The sequence below is a fragment of the Nomascus leucogenys genome, chromosome 21, assembly GCF_006542625.1.
Source record: "Nomascus leucogenys isolate Asia chromosome 21, Asia_NLE_v1, whole genome shotgun sequence".
Classification (NCBI taxonomy): domain Eukaryota; kingdom Metazoa; phylum Chordata; class Mammalia; order Primates; family Hylobatidae; genus Nomascus; species Nomascus leucogenys.
In genome coordinates this window covers 19,904,526-19,922,763 of record NC_044401.1, presented here as the reverse complement: position 1 = coordinate 19,922,763, position 18,238 = coordinate 19,904,526, and the positions used below count along the sequence as shown (strand labels likewise).

Below are 18,238 nucleotides of genomic sequence, written 5' to 3'. Positions count from 1 at the left end.
TGTGCATTTTGTGTAGTACTGAATGTACTGCTGTTCTGAAACCATTTCAGAGTTGCAGGACACTGTACGTAACAGATAGATCAGGATGGAAAGGAAGAGGAAGAGAGTGGTAAGAGAGAAAGTTAGATTTCACAGAGATAAAAAAACTATTTTTCATAGCAAGAAGATTGAATACACATCAGGCAGTATATTGAGGTGGAGCCTCTGGACTCACACAGTCAGAAGATCTAAGTTCCTGCTCTAGCTTTCCAGTATACTAGTTTGATAACCATGGGTAACTTACCTAGCTATTCAAAGCTTCAATTCACTCATCTCTCTTTTTAACAGGATAATTACTGCCGTATTATCTTATCTGTGAAAGTATTTTACAAATTGCAAAGTGCTACATGAATATCATATGTTATTATCATGTTCAGTTCTGATTGTCCAATAGTTATTTGGTGGAAGAAGATAGTCTAAGCCGAAAAAATTCTTAAGCTTTAACAGATTATGAAATGTATGAGTATTGAAAGTTTCTCTATCAATTGAGTTTTAGGGCTAAACTGAACCTTTCATTACAAACTTAATTTGTCTTTTAGTGAACTAACTGTATCCTTATTATTGTTATTCAGAACTTCTGACCATCCAGCATACAGAAAAGTCTAGCGGGCACTGACTGAGGCAGAGCTGAACTACTTGTAGATCATTGTTTTTCATTTCTTCTTCTTAAAACTTTGAAATGAAAATTAAAGTAATTTCCAAAAGACAATGCAAAGGTGAAAAGTCTGAGTCAGTAAAAACTAACAAAAAGTGAATGTCTATAATGTCTGGTTATGAAATGAAGTGATTCAGAGAAAGTATAAAACAATGTTTGAAAAAATAACTATCTACCCATAGGGAAAGAAAAAATAAATCCCAATGCTTTCTTCATACTATACACAAAAAATGATTTGAAATATTAGGGCTAATACTATGAAGTTTCTAAAATAAAACATAGAAGAATATCTACATCACTTGAGGATAGACAAAGATTTTATAGACAGTACACAGAAAGCAACAACTATGAAAGACAAAACAATAAATTAGAATTCATCAAAACTAAAAAGTGTCTGATTATCAAAAGACACTGTCAATAAAAATGAGTAGGCAAACCACATATCTGGCAGAAAATATTCAAAATACATACATCTGACAAAGAATTGGTATTTAGGACACTGAAATAATTCCTACAACTCCCTAACAAAAAAGCAAACAACCTAATTTTTACAATAGGTAAAAGGCTGGAATATATACTTCACAAAGGAAGAGATACAAATAGCCAATGAGTATGTGAAAAACTGTTCACCATCATTCATTTTTAAAAGAAATCCCAATTAAAGTATCCACACACAAACCAAGAATGACTGAAATTTTTACACGGACAACACCAAAATTTGGCAAAAATGCAGAGCAACCAAAAGCCTCATTTTTGGTAGGAATGTATAATAGTATAACCACTTTGAAAATAAATGTTAATTGTTTCTTATATAGCAAAATATACACCAATCCTATTGTATTAGTCCATTCTCATGCTGCTATGAAGAAATGCCCAAGACTGGGTAATTTATAAAGGAAAGAGATTTAATTGACTCACAGTTCCACATGGGTGGGGAGGCCTCAGGAAACTTACAATCATGGTGGGAGGGAAGCAAACACATCCTTCTTCACATGGCAACAGGAGAAAGAAGTGTTGAGTGAAGTGGGGGAAAGCCCCTTATAAAGCTATCAGATCTTGTGAGAACTTGATCACTATCATGAGAACAGCATGGGGGAACCACTCCCATAATCTAATCATCTCCCACAAGGTCCTGCCTCCAACACATAAGGATTACAATTTGGATTAAAATTCAAGATGAGATTTTGGGTGGGGATACAAGCAAACTGTATCATTCTGCCCTAGCCCCTCCCAAATCTCATGTCCTCACATTTCAAAACACAACCATGCCTTTCCAACAGTCTCCCAAAGTCTTAACTCATTCTAGCTTAACCAAAAGCCCAAGTCCAAAGTCTCATCTGAGACAAGGCAAGTCCCTTCCACCTATGAACCTGTAAAATCAAAAGCAAGTTAGTTCCTAGATACAATGAGGGTACAGACTTTGGGTAAATACACCTGTTGCAAATGGGAGAAATTGGCCAAAATTAAGTGAAATCTTAAAGCTCCAAAATGATCTCTTTTGATTCCATGTCTCACATCCACGTCACACTGATGTAAGAGGTGGGCTCCCACAGTCTTGGGCAGCTCCACCCCTGTGGCTTTGCAGGGTACAGCCCCCCCTCCCAGCTGCCTTCACTGTGTGGCGTTGAGTGTCTCTGGCTTTTTCAGGTGCATGGTGCAAGCTGTTGGTTGATCTACCATTCTAGGGTCTGGAGGACAGTGACTCTCTTCTCATAGCTCCACTAGTCAGTGCCCCAGTGGGAACTCTGTGTGGGGGCCCCGACCCCACATTTCCCTTCCACACTGCCCTAGCAGATGTTCCCATGAGGGCTCCACCCCTGCAAAAAACTTCTGCCTGGACATCCAGACATTTCCCTACGTCCGCTGAAATTTAGGTGAAGGTTCTCATACCTCAATTCTTGACTTCTGTGCACCTGCAGGCCCAACACCACATGTAAGCCACCAAGGCCTGGGGCTTGCACCCTCTGAAGCAATGGCTTGAGCATTATGTTGGCCCCTTTTAGCCATGGCTGGCATGCAGGGCACCAACTCCAGAAACTGCATAAAGCAGCAAGGCCCTTGGCCTGGCTATTTTTTCCTTCTAGGCCTCTGGGCCTGTTATGAGAGGGGCTGCTGTAAAGACCTCTGACATGCCCTGAAGACATTTTCCCTATTGTCTTGGTGATTAACATTTCGCTTATCACTACTTATACAAATTTCTGCAACCAGCTTGAATTTCTTCTCAGAAAATGAGTTTTCTTTTCTATCACATTGTCAGGCTGCAAATTTTCTAAACTTTTATGCTGTGCTTCCCTTTTAAACATAACTTTCAATTCCAAACCATATCCTTGTGAATATATAAATATGAACGCTTTTAACAGCAGCCAAGTCACCTCTTGAATGCTTTGCAGCTTAGAAATTTCTTCTGCCAGATACCCTAAATCATCTCTCTCAAGTTCAAAATTCCACAGATCTCTAGGGCAGGGAGAAAATGCCACCAGTCTCTTTGCTAAGACATAGTGAGTCACCGTTATTCCAGTTCCCACAAGATCCTCATCTCCATCTGAGACCTCCTCAGCCTGGACTTCATTGTCCATACCACTATCAGCATTTTGGTCAAAACCATTCAACAAGTATCTAGGAAGTTCTGAACTTTTCCACATCTTCCTGTCTTCTTCAGTGCCCTCCAAACCATTCCAACCTCTGCCTGTTACCCAGTTCCAAAGTTGCTTCCACATTTTTGGGTATCTTTACAGCAATGCCCTACTACTTGTTAACAATTTGCTGTATTAGTCCATTCTCATGCTGCTATGGAGAAATATCCAAGACTGAAGAATTTATAAAGGAAAGAGATTTAAATTATTCACAGTTCTGCATGGCTGGGGAGGCCTCAGGAAACTTACAATCATGGTGGAAGGGGGAGCAAACACATCCTTCTTCACATGGCATCAGGAGAGAGAAGTGCTCTCTCTCAAGTTCAAAATTCCACAAAATCCCACTTAAACAGGGGAAAGCCCCTTATTAAGCCACAGATCTCATGAGAACTTGCTCACCATCGTGAGAACAGCATGGGGGAACCACCCCCATGATCTAATCTCCCCCCATGAGGTCCCACCCCCAACACATGGGGATTACAACTCAAGATGAGATTTTGGGTGGGGACACAGCCAAACCATATCACCTATGACCCAGCAATTTCCTCCTAGGTATTCCTTTAAGACATCTGTAAGCGTATATCCACAGAAAGACTTATGTTCAATGCCAGAGCATCTTTATTCATAATAACTTAAAAATGAAAACAACCCAAGTATCCATCAATAGAAAAATAAACAAATGGCCATATAATGGAATCAAAAGGAAATTACTAATTCATGCAACAACATGGATGAATCTCAAAGGGCTGAGTGAAAGAAGCATTTTACAAAAGAGCACATACTATTCTATTTATATAAAGTCCTAGGAAAGTGAAAATAATCTATGAGTTTAAAAAATGGTTCAAAGAGTGGTCACATACTAGAATAGGAAGTATCTGGGAAGGAGTATAAGAGAACTTTCTGGGGTGATAATATCCTAAAACTTAAGAGAGGTTGGGGTTAATGTGTATTAGTCAAAAGTCACCAAGTGGTACATGTAAGATTTATGCATTTTACTCTGTAAATTTCACCTTTAAGAAAGTAAACAAATATTGAGCTCTAGTTAATTATACTCATACTGAAATATCTAGAGGGAATTGTATTGATGTCTTCAACTTGTGAAATACATCTAAAAAATTAGATGGTTAAGCCAGGCATGGTGGCTCACAACTGTAATCCCAGCACTTTGGGATGCCAAAGTAGGCAGATCACTTGAGCCCAGGAGTTCAAGATCAGCCTGGGCAATGATATCTCGTCCCTACAAAAATTACAAAAATATTAGCTGGGCATGGTGGCACATGCCTATAGTTCCAGCTACTCAGGAGGCTGAGGTGGGAGGATCATCTGAACCCAGGGAGATCGAGTATGCAGTGAGGTGTAATCACACCACTGCACTTCAGCCTGGGTGACAAAGTGAGACCCTGTCTCAAAAAAAAAAAAAAAAAAAAAAAAAAAGATGGTTAGAGAGACAGACACATAATAAAGCAAATATAATAAAATGTTAACTGTAGAACTAAGCTGTGAGAATATGAGTGTTTACGACATCATTCTTTCACTTTTCTATCTGTTTAAAATGTTTTCAGAAAATCTTAGAAAAACATTATTGTGTGCCAAAGAAATGTAGTTGGAAGGAATATGGGAGAGCATCCAGAAGTGATATAAATCACCAGGCTTCATAGGAGACCTCCCCTTGACCTCACTCCTAGCTTCACAGAATAGCATAAGCTGTCTCCTATAAATTATGCTTTGGGCAATGTTTCCCCACCTCCTATAAAAAGCTCTCTCAGTAGTTCAATGCTTCGTCTAAAATACTCCATAGAAATTCATTCTTTTAAATTACATTTAACCCTTTTATACCTTGTAGTCTATTAAAATTCAATTGCCAGAGTCCCATTTCCAGCATGAAGAGCGAGGAGCTACACAGATCCACTCCCCAGAGAAACGGGCAAAAATCATTTCGAAAACAATCATTTAAAAGCTCTGGAAATGGTCCTAGGGGCATATGACAAACGAAGAAACATTTGCTTAGGAAAATCTACTACAACTAGGTTAAAAAAAAAAAAAAAGTGAAAATCAGTGGTTCTAACCAGGGCAATTAGGCAAGAAAAGGAAATAAAAGGCAGCCAAATTGGAAAAGAAGTAAAACTATATCTGTCTACAGATGACATGAGCTTGTATCTAGGAAAGCCTAACCTAAGGAATCCACTTTAAAACTATTTGAACTAATAAACAAGTTCAGCAGGGTTGCAGGATATAAAACTGATATACAAAAATCAGTTGTATGCCTGTATGATAGCAATGAACAATCCAAAAATGAACATAAGAAAACAAGTTTGTATGCAAAAGCATCAAAAAGATTAAAATCCTTAGGAATAAACGTAAGTCTCCCAAAATGCAAAACATACTCTGAGAACCAAAAAATTATTTTAAAAAATAAAGACCTAAATAAATTGAAAAACTTCCCATACTTACAGACTGGAATATTTAACACTGTTGAGATGGCATTATCTCCAAACTGATTTACACATTCAATGCAATTTTATCAGAATACATGCTGACTTCTTTGTAGAAACTGATAACCTTACTATAAAATTTATGTGGAATTGCAAGGGACCTAGAATAGCCAAAGTAATTTTTAAAAACAACAAAGATGGTGAACTCATGCCTAATTTCAAAATATACTACAAAGCAAAGACTACAGAACTGGCACATGAATAGACATATAAATCAATGGAATACAATTGAGAGTCCAGAAATCATGTGTCATGGTCAAGTGATTTTCAGCAAGAGTGCTAATATCACTCAGTGGAAAAGAAGAGCCTTTTCAACAAATGGTGCTGGGAGAACCGGATAGCCACATGCAAAATAATAAATTTAGATCCTTACATCATATACAAAAAAAAATCAACTCGAAATAGATGAAAAACTTAAATGTACACACCAAAACTATAAAACTCTTAGAAAGAAATACAGGAATAAATCTTTATGACCTCAGGTTCAGCAATGGATTCTTAGTTATGACACCAAAGGCTCAAAAAAATAGATAAATTGGACTTTGTCAAAATAAAAAACTTTTGTGCATGAAAGATACCATCAAGAAAGTGAAAAACAACCCACAGAATGGGATAAAATATTTTCAAATCATTTATCTGATAAGGGATTTATAGCCAGAATAAATAAATTACAGCTCAATAATAAAAAGACAACGTAATTTAAAAATGGGCAAAGTTCTGAACAGACATTTTTCAAAGGAAGATATACAAATGTAAATAAGCATATGAAAAGTTGAATGTTATTAATCATTAGGGAAATGTAAATCAAAATCACAATGAGCCATCATTTCAAACCTATAAGAATGGTTATACTTTTAAAAAAAAAAAAAAAGGATAACAGTGCTGGCAAAGATGTGACTAAATCAGAACCCCTATACACTGGTGGTGGGATATAACACAGTACAGTCACTTTGGAAATTAGTCTGACATTTCCTCATGTAATTATAGAGTTACTGTATGACCCAGAAATTCTACTCCTAGATAAATACCTAAGAGAAATGCAAACAACCCAAATGCCCATTGACTGATAAAATGTGATCTATCCATACACTAAAATATTATTGGACCATAAAAAGGAATAAAGTACTGATACATGTACAACATGGATGAACTTTGAAAATAATATGCAAAGTGAAAGAAGCCAGTCACAAAAGACCATATATTATATGATCTTATTGTATGATATATCCAGAATACACCATTCTGTAAAGACAGAAAGTAGATTAGCGTTTACTTAGGCCTGGGAAGAGGGGGAAGGGAGATAAAAGGATAAAAGGATGATAGCTAAAGGGTCACATGTTTCTTTTTGAGGTGATAAAAATGTTCTTAAACTGACTGTGGTGATTTGGTATATCTGTGAATATACTAAAAAGCCACTTAATTTTGTAGTATGAATGGGTAAACTGTATAATATATGAATTACATCCCAATAAAAACTGTAAAAAAATGCAATTCCCTCTGGAAAGGGAATGCATCCTTAATCCAATGGCTTTTCAATTAGGAGCTATCTGACAAGAAGGTTCAACGAACTAACTTGGAATAACAGGATTCAGAATGGTCACAAGTTCTGAAGCATTTGCACAGAAAGGAGAAACCTAGATAGGACGCTGTAGGCAGAAGAGAGAAGAGCAAAATCAGCATGACCTCCAGGCAAAGAGGTACTAAGGAAGGTAAAATTCCATCGCTGATAAATACTGCATACTTCACTACTTGGCCTGTAACTAAACAGTTCAGAATTCCCATCCTTGTCAAATAAGGATATTATAGCCTTTAGTAACTTCTGAAGAAAGCTTTCTATTTTGAGAAGATAACTAATGTACAAATGGCCTCTCTTCTGGCAGAAATAACCTGCCCTGGAAACTAGTGGTGGAACGGAAAATGTTATAATATTCTGAAGAAAATGCCAGCATTTAACCTGTCTTTAATCCTTCTACTAGATCTCCAGCTGTGTCTTATCTAAAACTTAGGAATCCAGAAATCCAGCATGGAATTATCTTTTTTTAGTGTAATATATTTTCCTTTCAGAATTGTGGAGCCCAAAGCATATGGAATAGTCTATTTTGGTGCAGTAAGGCAAGAAAAAGAAATATAAGGTATAGAAATTGCTAAGTAATATATTTGTAGATGAAATAATTATCTATGTAGAAAGCCCTAAGGAACATACCCAAAAAAACTACTAGAACTGGTAAGTGAGTTCAGAAAAGTTGCAGGATAAAAGGCCAATATACAAAAATCAGTTGTATTTCAATATACTAGCAAGGAATAATCAGAAATTACATTTTTTAAAATATCACTAACAATAGCATGAAAATATGTGAAATCCTTATAAATAAATCTGATAACAGATATGCAAGATCCATACACTAAACAAAACATTGGTTATATGTTCCTTCCATTCAATCAATAACATTGTCATTTATTTGGGATCTACAGTGGCCCTAGAACTCTTAGCCAAATTCACTAAAACCTTTAAATATATTTTATATTATTATCATTCCCATTTCAAGGGTGAAGAAACTAAGATTTTAACAAATTGAATAATATTCCTAAAAACAAAGAGCCAATAAACTTGTATCTCAGACTCAGATTTGCATAGCCCTGTGGCTCAAATATTGCATGTGACATACGTACACTAAAAAGATTATTTGTTGTCTATTTGAAATTGAAATTTAACTGGGTGTCCTGCATTTTTATTTGCTAAATCTGGTAACTATATGTATCAGTCAAGTATGGGCTGTGGATGGCTTCACTCCTTAGGACTCTAAACTTGCATAGTAGGTTTTAAACAAATGAAACTATACCCAGCGTTTGGGTCCTGAGACCTTCCATAGGCTGTTTCCCACTCTGATTCACTGGAAAATGCCAACTCATTCTTCAAAATCCAGGTTAACTAACTTCTATCACCCTAGGCATGGACGGCCATTCCCACTTGTGTCCTTCCCACATATACACTTTGTACATACCTTTACTATTGCACACTCTACAGTGTTTTAATTATTGTGGTTAATACTATACCTGGTAGAATCAGTATAAATAAGATTTCACGTGTAAATTAACAAATGAATAAATGAATGAATAAAAATCAGAAAACATCCCTGAAAGAAACTGAAGATGACCTAAATAAATGGAGGGATATATCATGTTCATAGATCAGAAGACTCAATATAGGTTGAACATCCTTAATCCAAAAATCCAAAATGCTCCAAAATATGAAACTTTCTGAGTGCCAGCATGACACCACAAGTAGCAAATTCCACACCTGACCTCTTTTGATGGGTGACAGTCAAAATGCAGGCACACTAGACAAGAGTACCCAAGGGAAAAAAGACTATCCCAGCTCCCTTCAGCTGTGTTATATCTTTTTTGCCCACGTCCAGATTACTCCACCAGGCCATAAAATGGCATCCATGGAGCCCAGACACACGAACAACAGTAATAAATAAAGTATGTTGTACAATAACCTTTAATCAAAACACAGAATTGTAGAGAGAAACTAGAAGCCTGCCATTGTTTGTTGTTACTGTTGTTTAACAGCTGAGGCAGGTATTCTGGTGATGCCACTGTTCTGCTTAGTACCCTGAACACATTCTTCTTCACTGTATTAACAGTATAGCATATTTTTTACTGTGAAGTACTGATATGTAAATAAGTGTAAGAAAATGATTGCTTTTTGGTAGCATGTAAATTCAGAGTCAGGAACGATGATGATGCCAAACAACTACAGACTGTCCACGTGGGTGCCTGAAATAGTGACACCTTTGCTTTCTGATGGTTAAATGTACAAAAACTTACTTCGTGCACAAAATTATCAAAAATATGGTATAAAATTACTTCAGATAAGTGTATAAGGTGTATATGAAACATAACTGAATTCTGTGTATAGATTTCAGTCTCATTCTCAAGATATCTCATGTCTATGCAAATATTTACAAATCCAAGAAAATCTGAAACTCACAACACTTCTGGTCCCAAGCATTTTGGATGAGAAATAGTCAACCTGTATTGTTAAGATGGCAGTTCTCCCCAAATTGATCTATAGAATGAAACACAATCCCAATCAAAATTTCAGCAGCACTTTCGTAAAAATTGGTAAGCTGATTCTTTCATATGGAATATAAAAGGCTGCATAACCAAACAAATTTGAAAAAAAAACAGAAGTTGGAGGACTTGCACTACCTGATTCAAGACCTATAATAAAGCTTACAGTAAATAAGACACTATGGTATTGGCATAAAAATAGACAAATAAGTGGAACAGAATGAAGAGGGCAGAAATAGATCCACCATATATAAACATTGATTTTCAACAAAGGTGCAAAGACAAGAAAGGATAATCTTTTTTTAACAAATGGTATTGGAACAATTAGCTATGCATATAAAAATATTAACTTTGATCCATATGTCATAATCAAAAATTAAAGAAGATTACAGTTTTAAATCTAGAACCTAAATACCGTAAAAATTCTACAGGAAAAGACTGAGAAAGAAAAAACTTTGTGATCGTGGGTTAAGCAAACTAAGATCAAAAACTAAAAGGATAGTCCCCCAAAAAGCCTGATAAATTTGACTTTATCAAATGTTAAAACTTCTGCTCCCTAAAATACATCATGAAGAAAATAGAAAAGACAAGCTACAGATTGCAAGAAAAATGTATGCAAAGTATATGTTTGACAAAGAACTTACATTTAGAACACATTAAGAACTATTACAACTCAATAATAGAAAAGCAACCCATTTTTTAATGGGCAAAATATTCAAGTAGACTCCTCACTAAAAAAAGATATATAAATGACAGATAATTATGTAAAAAAATGTGCTCAAAATTGTTAGTCATAATTGGTTAGGAAAATGCAAATTAAAACCACAATAAGATATACATCCACTGGAATGGCTAAAGTTAAAAAAGACCAACTATACCAAGTGTTGAGAGGATGTGAAGAAAATGGAATCCTACTACACTGTTGGTGATACAGTCATATTGGAAAACTTGACAATTTACTGGAAAGTTAAACATATACCTATCATGTGACCCAGACGTTCCACTATTATTACTCAATAGAAATGAAAATATGTTCACAGAAAAACTTGTACTCAAATAACCATAATTTCTTTCCCTGTAATCAGTAATAACTAAAAACAACCCAAATATCCCATAAGGTGGTATATCCGTAATATAGAATACTACCCAACAATAAAAGCTAACAAACTATTGATACACAAAAAAATGCATAAATTTCAAAATAATTACACTGAGTAAAAGAAACCAGACCAAAAAAAGAGTATATACCAAAGAGTATATTCCATTTATATATAAAAGTATAGAAAATGCAAACTAATACATAGTGATAGAAAGCAAATTCATGGTTGCCTCAGTATTGGGGTAAGGAGAGGTAGTGAGGGAGGTGGGCATTATAAATGGTCATGAAGAAATGTTTAAGAGTGATTGATAGGTTTATTATATTAACTATAATGATGGTTTCAAGGGTAAATTTGTCAAAACTAATGAAATGGTATACTTTAAATATATGCAGGCTATATTTCATTAAAATATACCTCAATAAAGCTATATTTTAAAAAGTCCAACAACGAATTTTTTTTTAAAAAAAGAGGGGCATCCTAGTATGCTGTTTAATTTTACAAAACATTAGGTTAAATATAGTTGTGTCTTGCTTAGAAACAATTTTCAAATTTGTTACAACAACTAGCAATTGATACCAAATTCTCTATGAAGGAAAAATTGAGCAAACCATTAGACTGAATTAGCTTGGTAGAAAGAGCTAAGATCCTTAGTTGGATATTGAATAACTCCCTCCCTCTAAATTGCAAACATTTGGTGTTAAGGGCATAATACAAATTATCTCTTCAAAATCAAGCAAGACCTATGTTGAAATACTCATTTCTCTCAATTTTTAAAAACATAACAAATGAAATATTTATTCTTTACCATGACAGTAACAGCTATCTCAGCTATAATCTTGATGTGGTGTGCCAACCATTTTAGCTGTATAAGATCCCTTTTCAAGGATCCTACTTATACCATCTGTATTTTAAAATCAATTATTCTAGGAATGCTTTATGTTCATTTTTGTCAGCTTCTTTTTCAACAGTATCTCTTGAATTTATAAAAACAAGAGCAAAGCAATCAAAAGGTATGACCAAATCCCTTACATGATTGGTTATTTCCTCTTCACTATTTAATCAGTTCCCAAAATACCAAGATATTCTTATTTTAAAATAATATAAAGTACAGTGAGACCCCATCTCTACTAAAAATACAAAAAAAAAAAAAAAAAAAAAAAAAACTAGCCGGGCGTGGTGGCATGTGCCTGTAATCCCAGCTACTTGGGAGGCTAAGGCAGGAGAATCACTTGAACCCAGGAGGTGGAGGGTGCAGTGAGCCAAGATCATGCCACTGCACTCCAGCCTGGGCGACAGAATGAGAGTATGTCCCAAAAAATAGTAATAATAAATAATAATAATAATATAAAGTAAAAATCCAGGTGGTAGAAATCGAATCTTGATAAATTATTAACTGTCATTCTCATTCACCTTCAGTTCCTTTATTCTCTCCCCACTGTCTTTGGAATTTTCCATTTCTGGCATATGGCCTATACTCAAAATGCCAGGTCTGTGGATCTCCATTTAAAAAGTAAAAGGAAAGCTTATTGCATAGTAATGTTTGATAGCTCCCAAATACAATCAAGAAATAGAAATACACTCATAACAAAGAGCTGCCAATATAATACACTGTACTACTTTAACAAAAATATCAAATAAATATGTGTAATAGCTGGTATTATATTAAATTTTTATTGTGTTTTTAAAACTTTGATGAGAAGGGAAGAAGGGAAGGACAGGAAGAGGAAAATAAAGAAGATAAAGTAGCAGCTCAGACAGAAGGTTCATATAATCCAGTGCCTGGAAAATTCGAGCTCAATAAACATTTGTTGAATTAATTAATGAATAAATGCATGAATTTAAAAGCCTCATTTTACAATCACTTCATCAACTATCTTCACCTTGTTTACTAACATCACATCCATATTGCGGCTTTCTATTGGTTCTTGAGCAGTAAAAAGCAAAGTTTGGGAATCCTTCAAATGTCTAAGGGACATACTAAGGTCAGTTAAGCAATGTTAGTAAATATATGAGAAACAGAATTGACTTACATAAAAAGTATGAGATCAAGAATACTGTTTAATTAAAGACAAAATAAAATGTAAGAGTTTGAGAAATGCCATCATTTTAGATGTGAAAATTTTATGTGTACCAACTAGAGAGCAACCTGCGTGAATCTGCAGAATATCTAAACTATAAAATATAAACATTATATTTGTATATATAATAACTATTAATAAATAGGCAAGCAGGTGAGTATACTTTGGTAAAGCTATTTTGTGGGTATACTTAGGCATTTACTGTAATGAAGAAGTAAAAATTAAAATTAATGTAGCCCAAAACATAAACTGGTATTGTGCTTAAAAAGATTTAAGACATTTCCTCCCTGAATATGTTAATGAAATTAATGAAAGACATCTTATTGTGACTGCCCTCATGTGAAAAAAGTTTCTCACATTAACGCACCAAAAGCTACAAACTCAAATCATGAAAGTGTTCTTCCTTTGGTTAAGTGCATGTCATTATTAAATGATACTATTGCCTTAACTGGAGGGCACTGGAAAAAAAAAAAAAACCTCCTCTCTTAATGTAAACTGTTCTTTGAAGTTACATTAACACTATATTCTTAGCAGTAGAAAGGTTAGTTTTGGCTCAGTCCCGTCTAAATTATCATAAATTTTGATTTACAATGTTACCTAACAAATGATTAAACTATGTTTGAATTTCATTATGGAGCTGAAGGATTTGGATGTTTGCTTACCTCGGACTTTAAAATACTTCACATGATTTGCCACAGCCTCTGCAACACTTTCATCTGGGCAGATTTTTACTCCATTAGGAAACAGAATAGATCTCCGCCTTCTGAGTAACCACTGTCTTTCAGTTTCTCTGCGGTCCAGAGGCTGTTTCTTTTTGGTAGCTAGAGAAAGGTCTGTTGATTCTTCAGGCAGGAGAAAAGAAACTGCACTCTTGGGTTCTTGGATCTCCTCTAAAGATAAGTAGGTTTGTGCTACAGAGTGAAAGTATAGTCAAGTCTTCGATAATGAAGATACAGTTCAAAAAGTAACAACTAAAGAAAAACTGACACTTGTGCTACATTAAGATATAGAAGCCAGTGCCCAAATCATAGGCAGGCATGCATATCTAAGGAAAAGAGGAGTGAGGCAGTCCATCTTTTTCCATTTAACTCCCACTCCTTTCATTCAAGATTGTTATCAAAATCAAGTAAATGCACATTCAATTTCAACACAATAAATAAAAGTATGGTTTAAGCCAGAAATTACTAATGAGGGAAAACCAAAATTATTGGAGATATTTTAAAATGGTTTAAATGAAGCAATATCAAAGATTAATAAAGTAGCATGTGGTTCCATTTGTTACAGCAATCACATCAAATAATGCTATTTTTGAAGAGCATATACTACAGATATGGAAAGATGAAAACAAATGTAGATTTTTAAATACCTGTTAATGATGGAAAGTCTCCTTCTATCAGGATAAATATCAAAATACCCAGAGAAATCTTCCCAAAAAGAGGAAACATAATCATTTGGGCCAAAACCAAAGGAATGAGGACAGAACCCTTGAGTGTCCAAATCCTTGAAACTTCCAATAACGAAGAGTTATAGGAAAGACCTAACGTTTAAAAGTCTATGTTTGAGAATGAACAACCACTTCAAAACCATTATAAATTTGCATAAAGAAAAATGGTTGTCCTTTCAAAGTAGCTCTCACTTCTTTTCTGAAATAACCAGCATGCTATAAAAGCTGGTGAGATAAGCTAATTAGAACAGATGGAGAGAGACAATTTCTTTATTCTAATCTACCTAAGCTCTTTACTAACACTCTCCTTGCCTTTAACAAGCAGTCCACTAAGAATAATGTGTTTCACATATAATTCACTGATTTTTCCAACTTTTCTGAATCCGTTAGTTGAACCTGATAGATTCACGTTTTCTGGGTTTTCCTAGGGACTAAGATGTATAAGCATAAAATGTCCAGACTGACTATATCTACCTATTTCAATAATACAGAGCTACATACAAAACAAATTTAGTTTTTGTAATGAAACTATTCTCTTGCAAATTTCCTTCCTTGATAGAAAAATCATTTATTTTGTCTCCTTCCTCACCTATAAAATGGAATAGAAATAGTAAAGTCATGGTAGAGCTAATGTGAGGATTAAATTAACTAACTAACTAATTCAATCTTCACATTGCTTAGAATAGTGCCTGGAACATATTAAGCACTTAATATAAATGATAGCTGTGCAATAACTTTGTTGTTTAATTTGCCATTAAATGTGAGGCCCAGAGTGTTTATCTATATGAGGAACTCTTAACCAAGAAAAGATTTTTTCTGCAGATGAAATTCTCTATATTAGAATAGTTTTTTAAATCAAATAAACCTAGTAGAAAGCAATTCATCAGAATCCCTGTGGAAGCTAGGATTTACTATCAAATAGCAATGAAATTATATTTTATTTCATGTTATCTCTGGGAAAATTATCTGAAAAAAAGTGTATTGTAAAGATCTAAACCACATTTCTCTTGAGAATCCTTGACTAATTGTGTTAGCTAAATCACCCTCAATGTTATTTTATGCTTTAGGAAAAGCTCAAGTATATTTTTTCAATACAGCCTCAAATAAACCACATTTTCAGCCTTTATAAAAGGTAATAAACCTAAATGACCATTAAATACATTTGCATACTTGCATTTGCAAAATACTGGTAAGTTTATAAGAAACTTATATGCCAAATTTATTGTATGAGTAAGAGAAAAAAGCCAAAAATTTTATTAGCTGAGTCAAAGTTTAATCTTAAGAAAAGCTTCATATTGACAATTCAGAACAAGGGACAACTCTTAGGTAACAGATATTAGTTGGAAATTATTCTTTTTGATGGCCTTGACCAAAAAGCTAAAAAAACTTCTGAGAATCATAGTAATCTAGAAAGATTCCTGTTTTTAGATTGAGAAAACCTGGACTCAAATCCTGGTTTTATCACTTAATATTTGATTTTGGTAAATAACCTAAGCTCTTTGAGCCAGTTTACTCACCAAAGAAATTACATGTGATAATCTCTACCTGTATCACAGGGTCGGTGTTAAGAATTAAGAGACATGAAAGTTCTCTGTAAACTACTGCATTTGTATTACTAGTAAACTTTGTAAACAGTAATTGTTTTGTATTACAAGTGTTCACAGAATCCAAAGGTGTTTCAAGCTTTGAAATTCTATTTTGTTCAAGCTCCAAAATAAATTTTCCATTAACTTATATTTCAAATAGAGAATTCACATAAAAAATTCTTAAACATTATATTACGTTCTATAAAATATAGTTGGTATAATTTCAGAAACCTGTACTTTAAAAAAAGAAATATAAGAAATTAGATGGGTTCATCTGTTTCTAAATATGGTCATCATTTTACAAATTCAATTTAACTTGACATTTATTTGTAACTTTTAACTGCATCATTCTTAGAATAGCTGTATCTATGATACAAGCCAGTGATGCCCGCTATAAGTTTGTGTCATAGGAATCCAAAAGCAAGAGTAACTCCAACTAGAAAAAAGCAAGGGGGTCGGGGGGAAACAGGGGGTGGGTATTTCAGCTGTGCCTTGAATGGCCTACTTGGCATTTCAGTATTTTAGTGGGCAGAAGTAAGGATTGTTAGTGGGAAGAACTAACAGTTAGGAGAAATCCCTGGTCGTGATCAGTAAGGTGGAAATGTATACTGTTTATAAAGAAAATAGGAAGATATTTGCTAGACCAGGCAGGATAGGAGCATACAGCAAATAGGTTGGGAATGAAGGCTGAAAAGTTGAGACTGATTATGGAATATCTTCAAAGTTTTAGCAAGAATTTTGGATTTTTACCTACAGATGAAACATTATCTCTCTAATGTTTAATTACTCAAAAAAATATATTCTTTGAGTTTTTATTTAAGGAGATTCTTTTTAGGTAATATTTTAAAATCTCATAGGATGGTCCTTGAACCTTTTTATGCTTCAAGAAATGTCCCAGAATCACAAGCATATGAGAAACTAAACATAAAACTCTGTGCTTTAGAGACAACAAATACAGATTCCTTCATCTAAACTTAATTACAAATCAGTCAAGGATCATTTATTGACTAACAAAATTTTCTGAGTGTTTACTATATGCTACTAAGATACTCAATGCCGGAAATGGAAAAATGCTTCCAGTCTTTGAGGAGCTTACAGTCTAACGAGAAAAACGTGTATACAAATAATATAAAACAGTAATTAGAGAAGTATATACAAATTGCTATAGGGGAGCAGGAGGGGGAATGAACTATTGTTTGAGTAGGTGTAGGGGTGGTAACATTTACGTTCAATTTTGAAAAAATAAAGTTCACAAGAAGTGGTGAAAAGGTATGGAGGTACAATGTCACAACCCCCACTCCACACAACTATCTATAGTCTTGGGTTCAAAGTGATATTCACACTCATGGGACAACAGTCCAAAATGTGGCTCCAGACCTACTTTGTAGAAAAATATGGCACAGAAAACAGTGTTATAATAATAATTTCAAGTAAAGTACATCTTCATCTGTAGTCTTTATAGGAGCCCTGATTTTTCCAGCCCCCAAGAAGGATGCACTAAGTTGTAACAGAAGAGACCACCTGGGTGGGAGCAGGCCACAGAAGCAGACAGAAGCCTCATGAACACACAGAACTGTGCCTCTTAACAACGCATGGGCAAAGTTTCCAAATTTCCACAAAGGACAAGCTTAGTTACAAGAGACTGCAGAGGGAAGTATCTAAATGCATGAACAAATAATTTTATACAACTGCAAAAGTAGAGGACAATGGAAAGATGAGAATAGGACATAGGCTGGAACAAGATTAAGGATGGGTTCTATATGCCAAGTCTAAACCTATTTTTCCTCTTGGCATAAAAGAAGTTGATTTCAAAAGATATTAAACTTTTTTAAACTCCTAATTAGGTGATTGGATATGATTTAAATAACTTCTTTTTTTAACATCCCAAGAGCTGTGAAATTAAAATAATATTATCTTCTCTAGGAAGGCCTGCTTTGTTCACTAACAACCCTCTCTCTACCTCTCTACCTCCTCACTAACATACACACACACACACATACACACACACACACACACACACACACACACCCTTCTAGGCTGAGCTCCCTCCTGCATTCCCAAAGAAACTCTATGGTTGTTCTTACCAGAAAATATTTAAAATGTCCACATGTCCATAAATGACTCAGGAACAAAT

General features: G+C 34.6%; 1 protein-coding gene across 1 annotated transcript in view; it reads right to left on the bottom strand.

Annotated features, from left to right (window-relative positions):
- The window catches only part of IMPG2 (interphotoreceptor matrix proteoglycan 2), a 104,058-nt gene extending 89,322 nt beyond the window's left edge, over nt 1-14,736 (bottom strand). Inside the window, exons 1-2 of the mRNA XM_030801988.1 lie at nt 14,441-14,736; nt 13,737-13,985 (exon numbers count right to left, since the gene is read on the bottom strand). Coding sequence (XP_030657848.1) covers nt 13,737-13,985; nt 14,441-14,525 — 334 coding nt within the window. The 5' untranslated portion in view covers nt 14,526-14,736. The remainder of the gene's footprint in view (nt 1-13,736; nt 13,986-14,440) is intronic.
- Between the last annotated feature and the right edge of the window lie 3,502 nt (nt 14,737-18,238).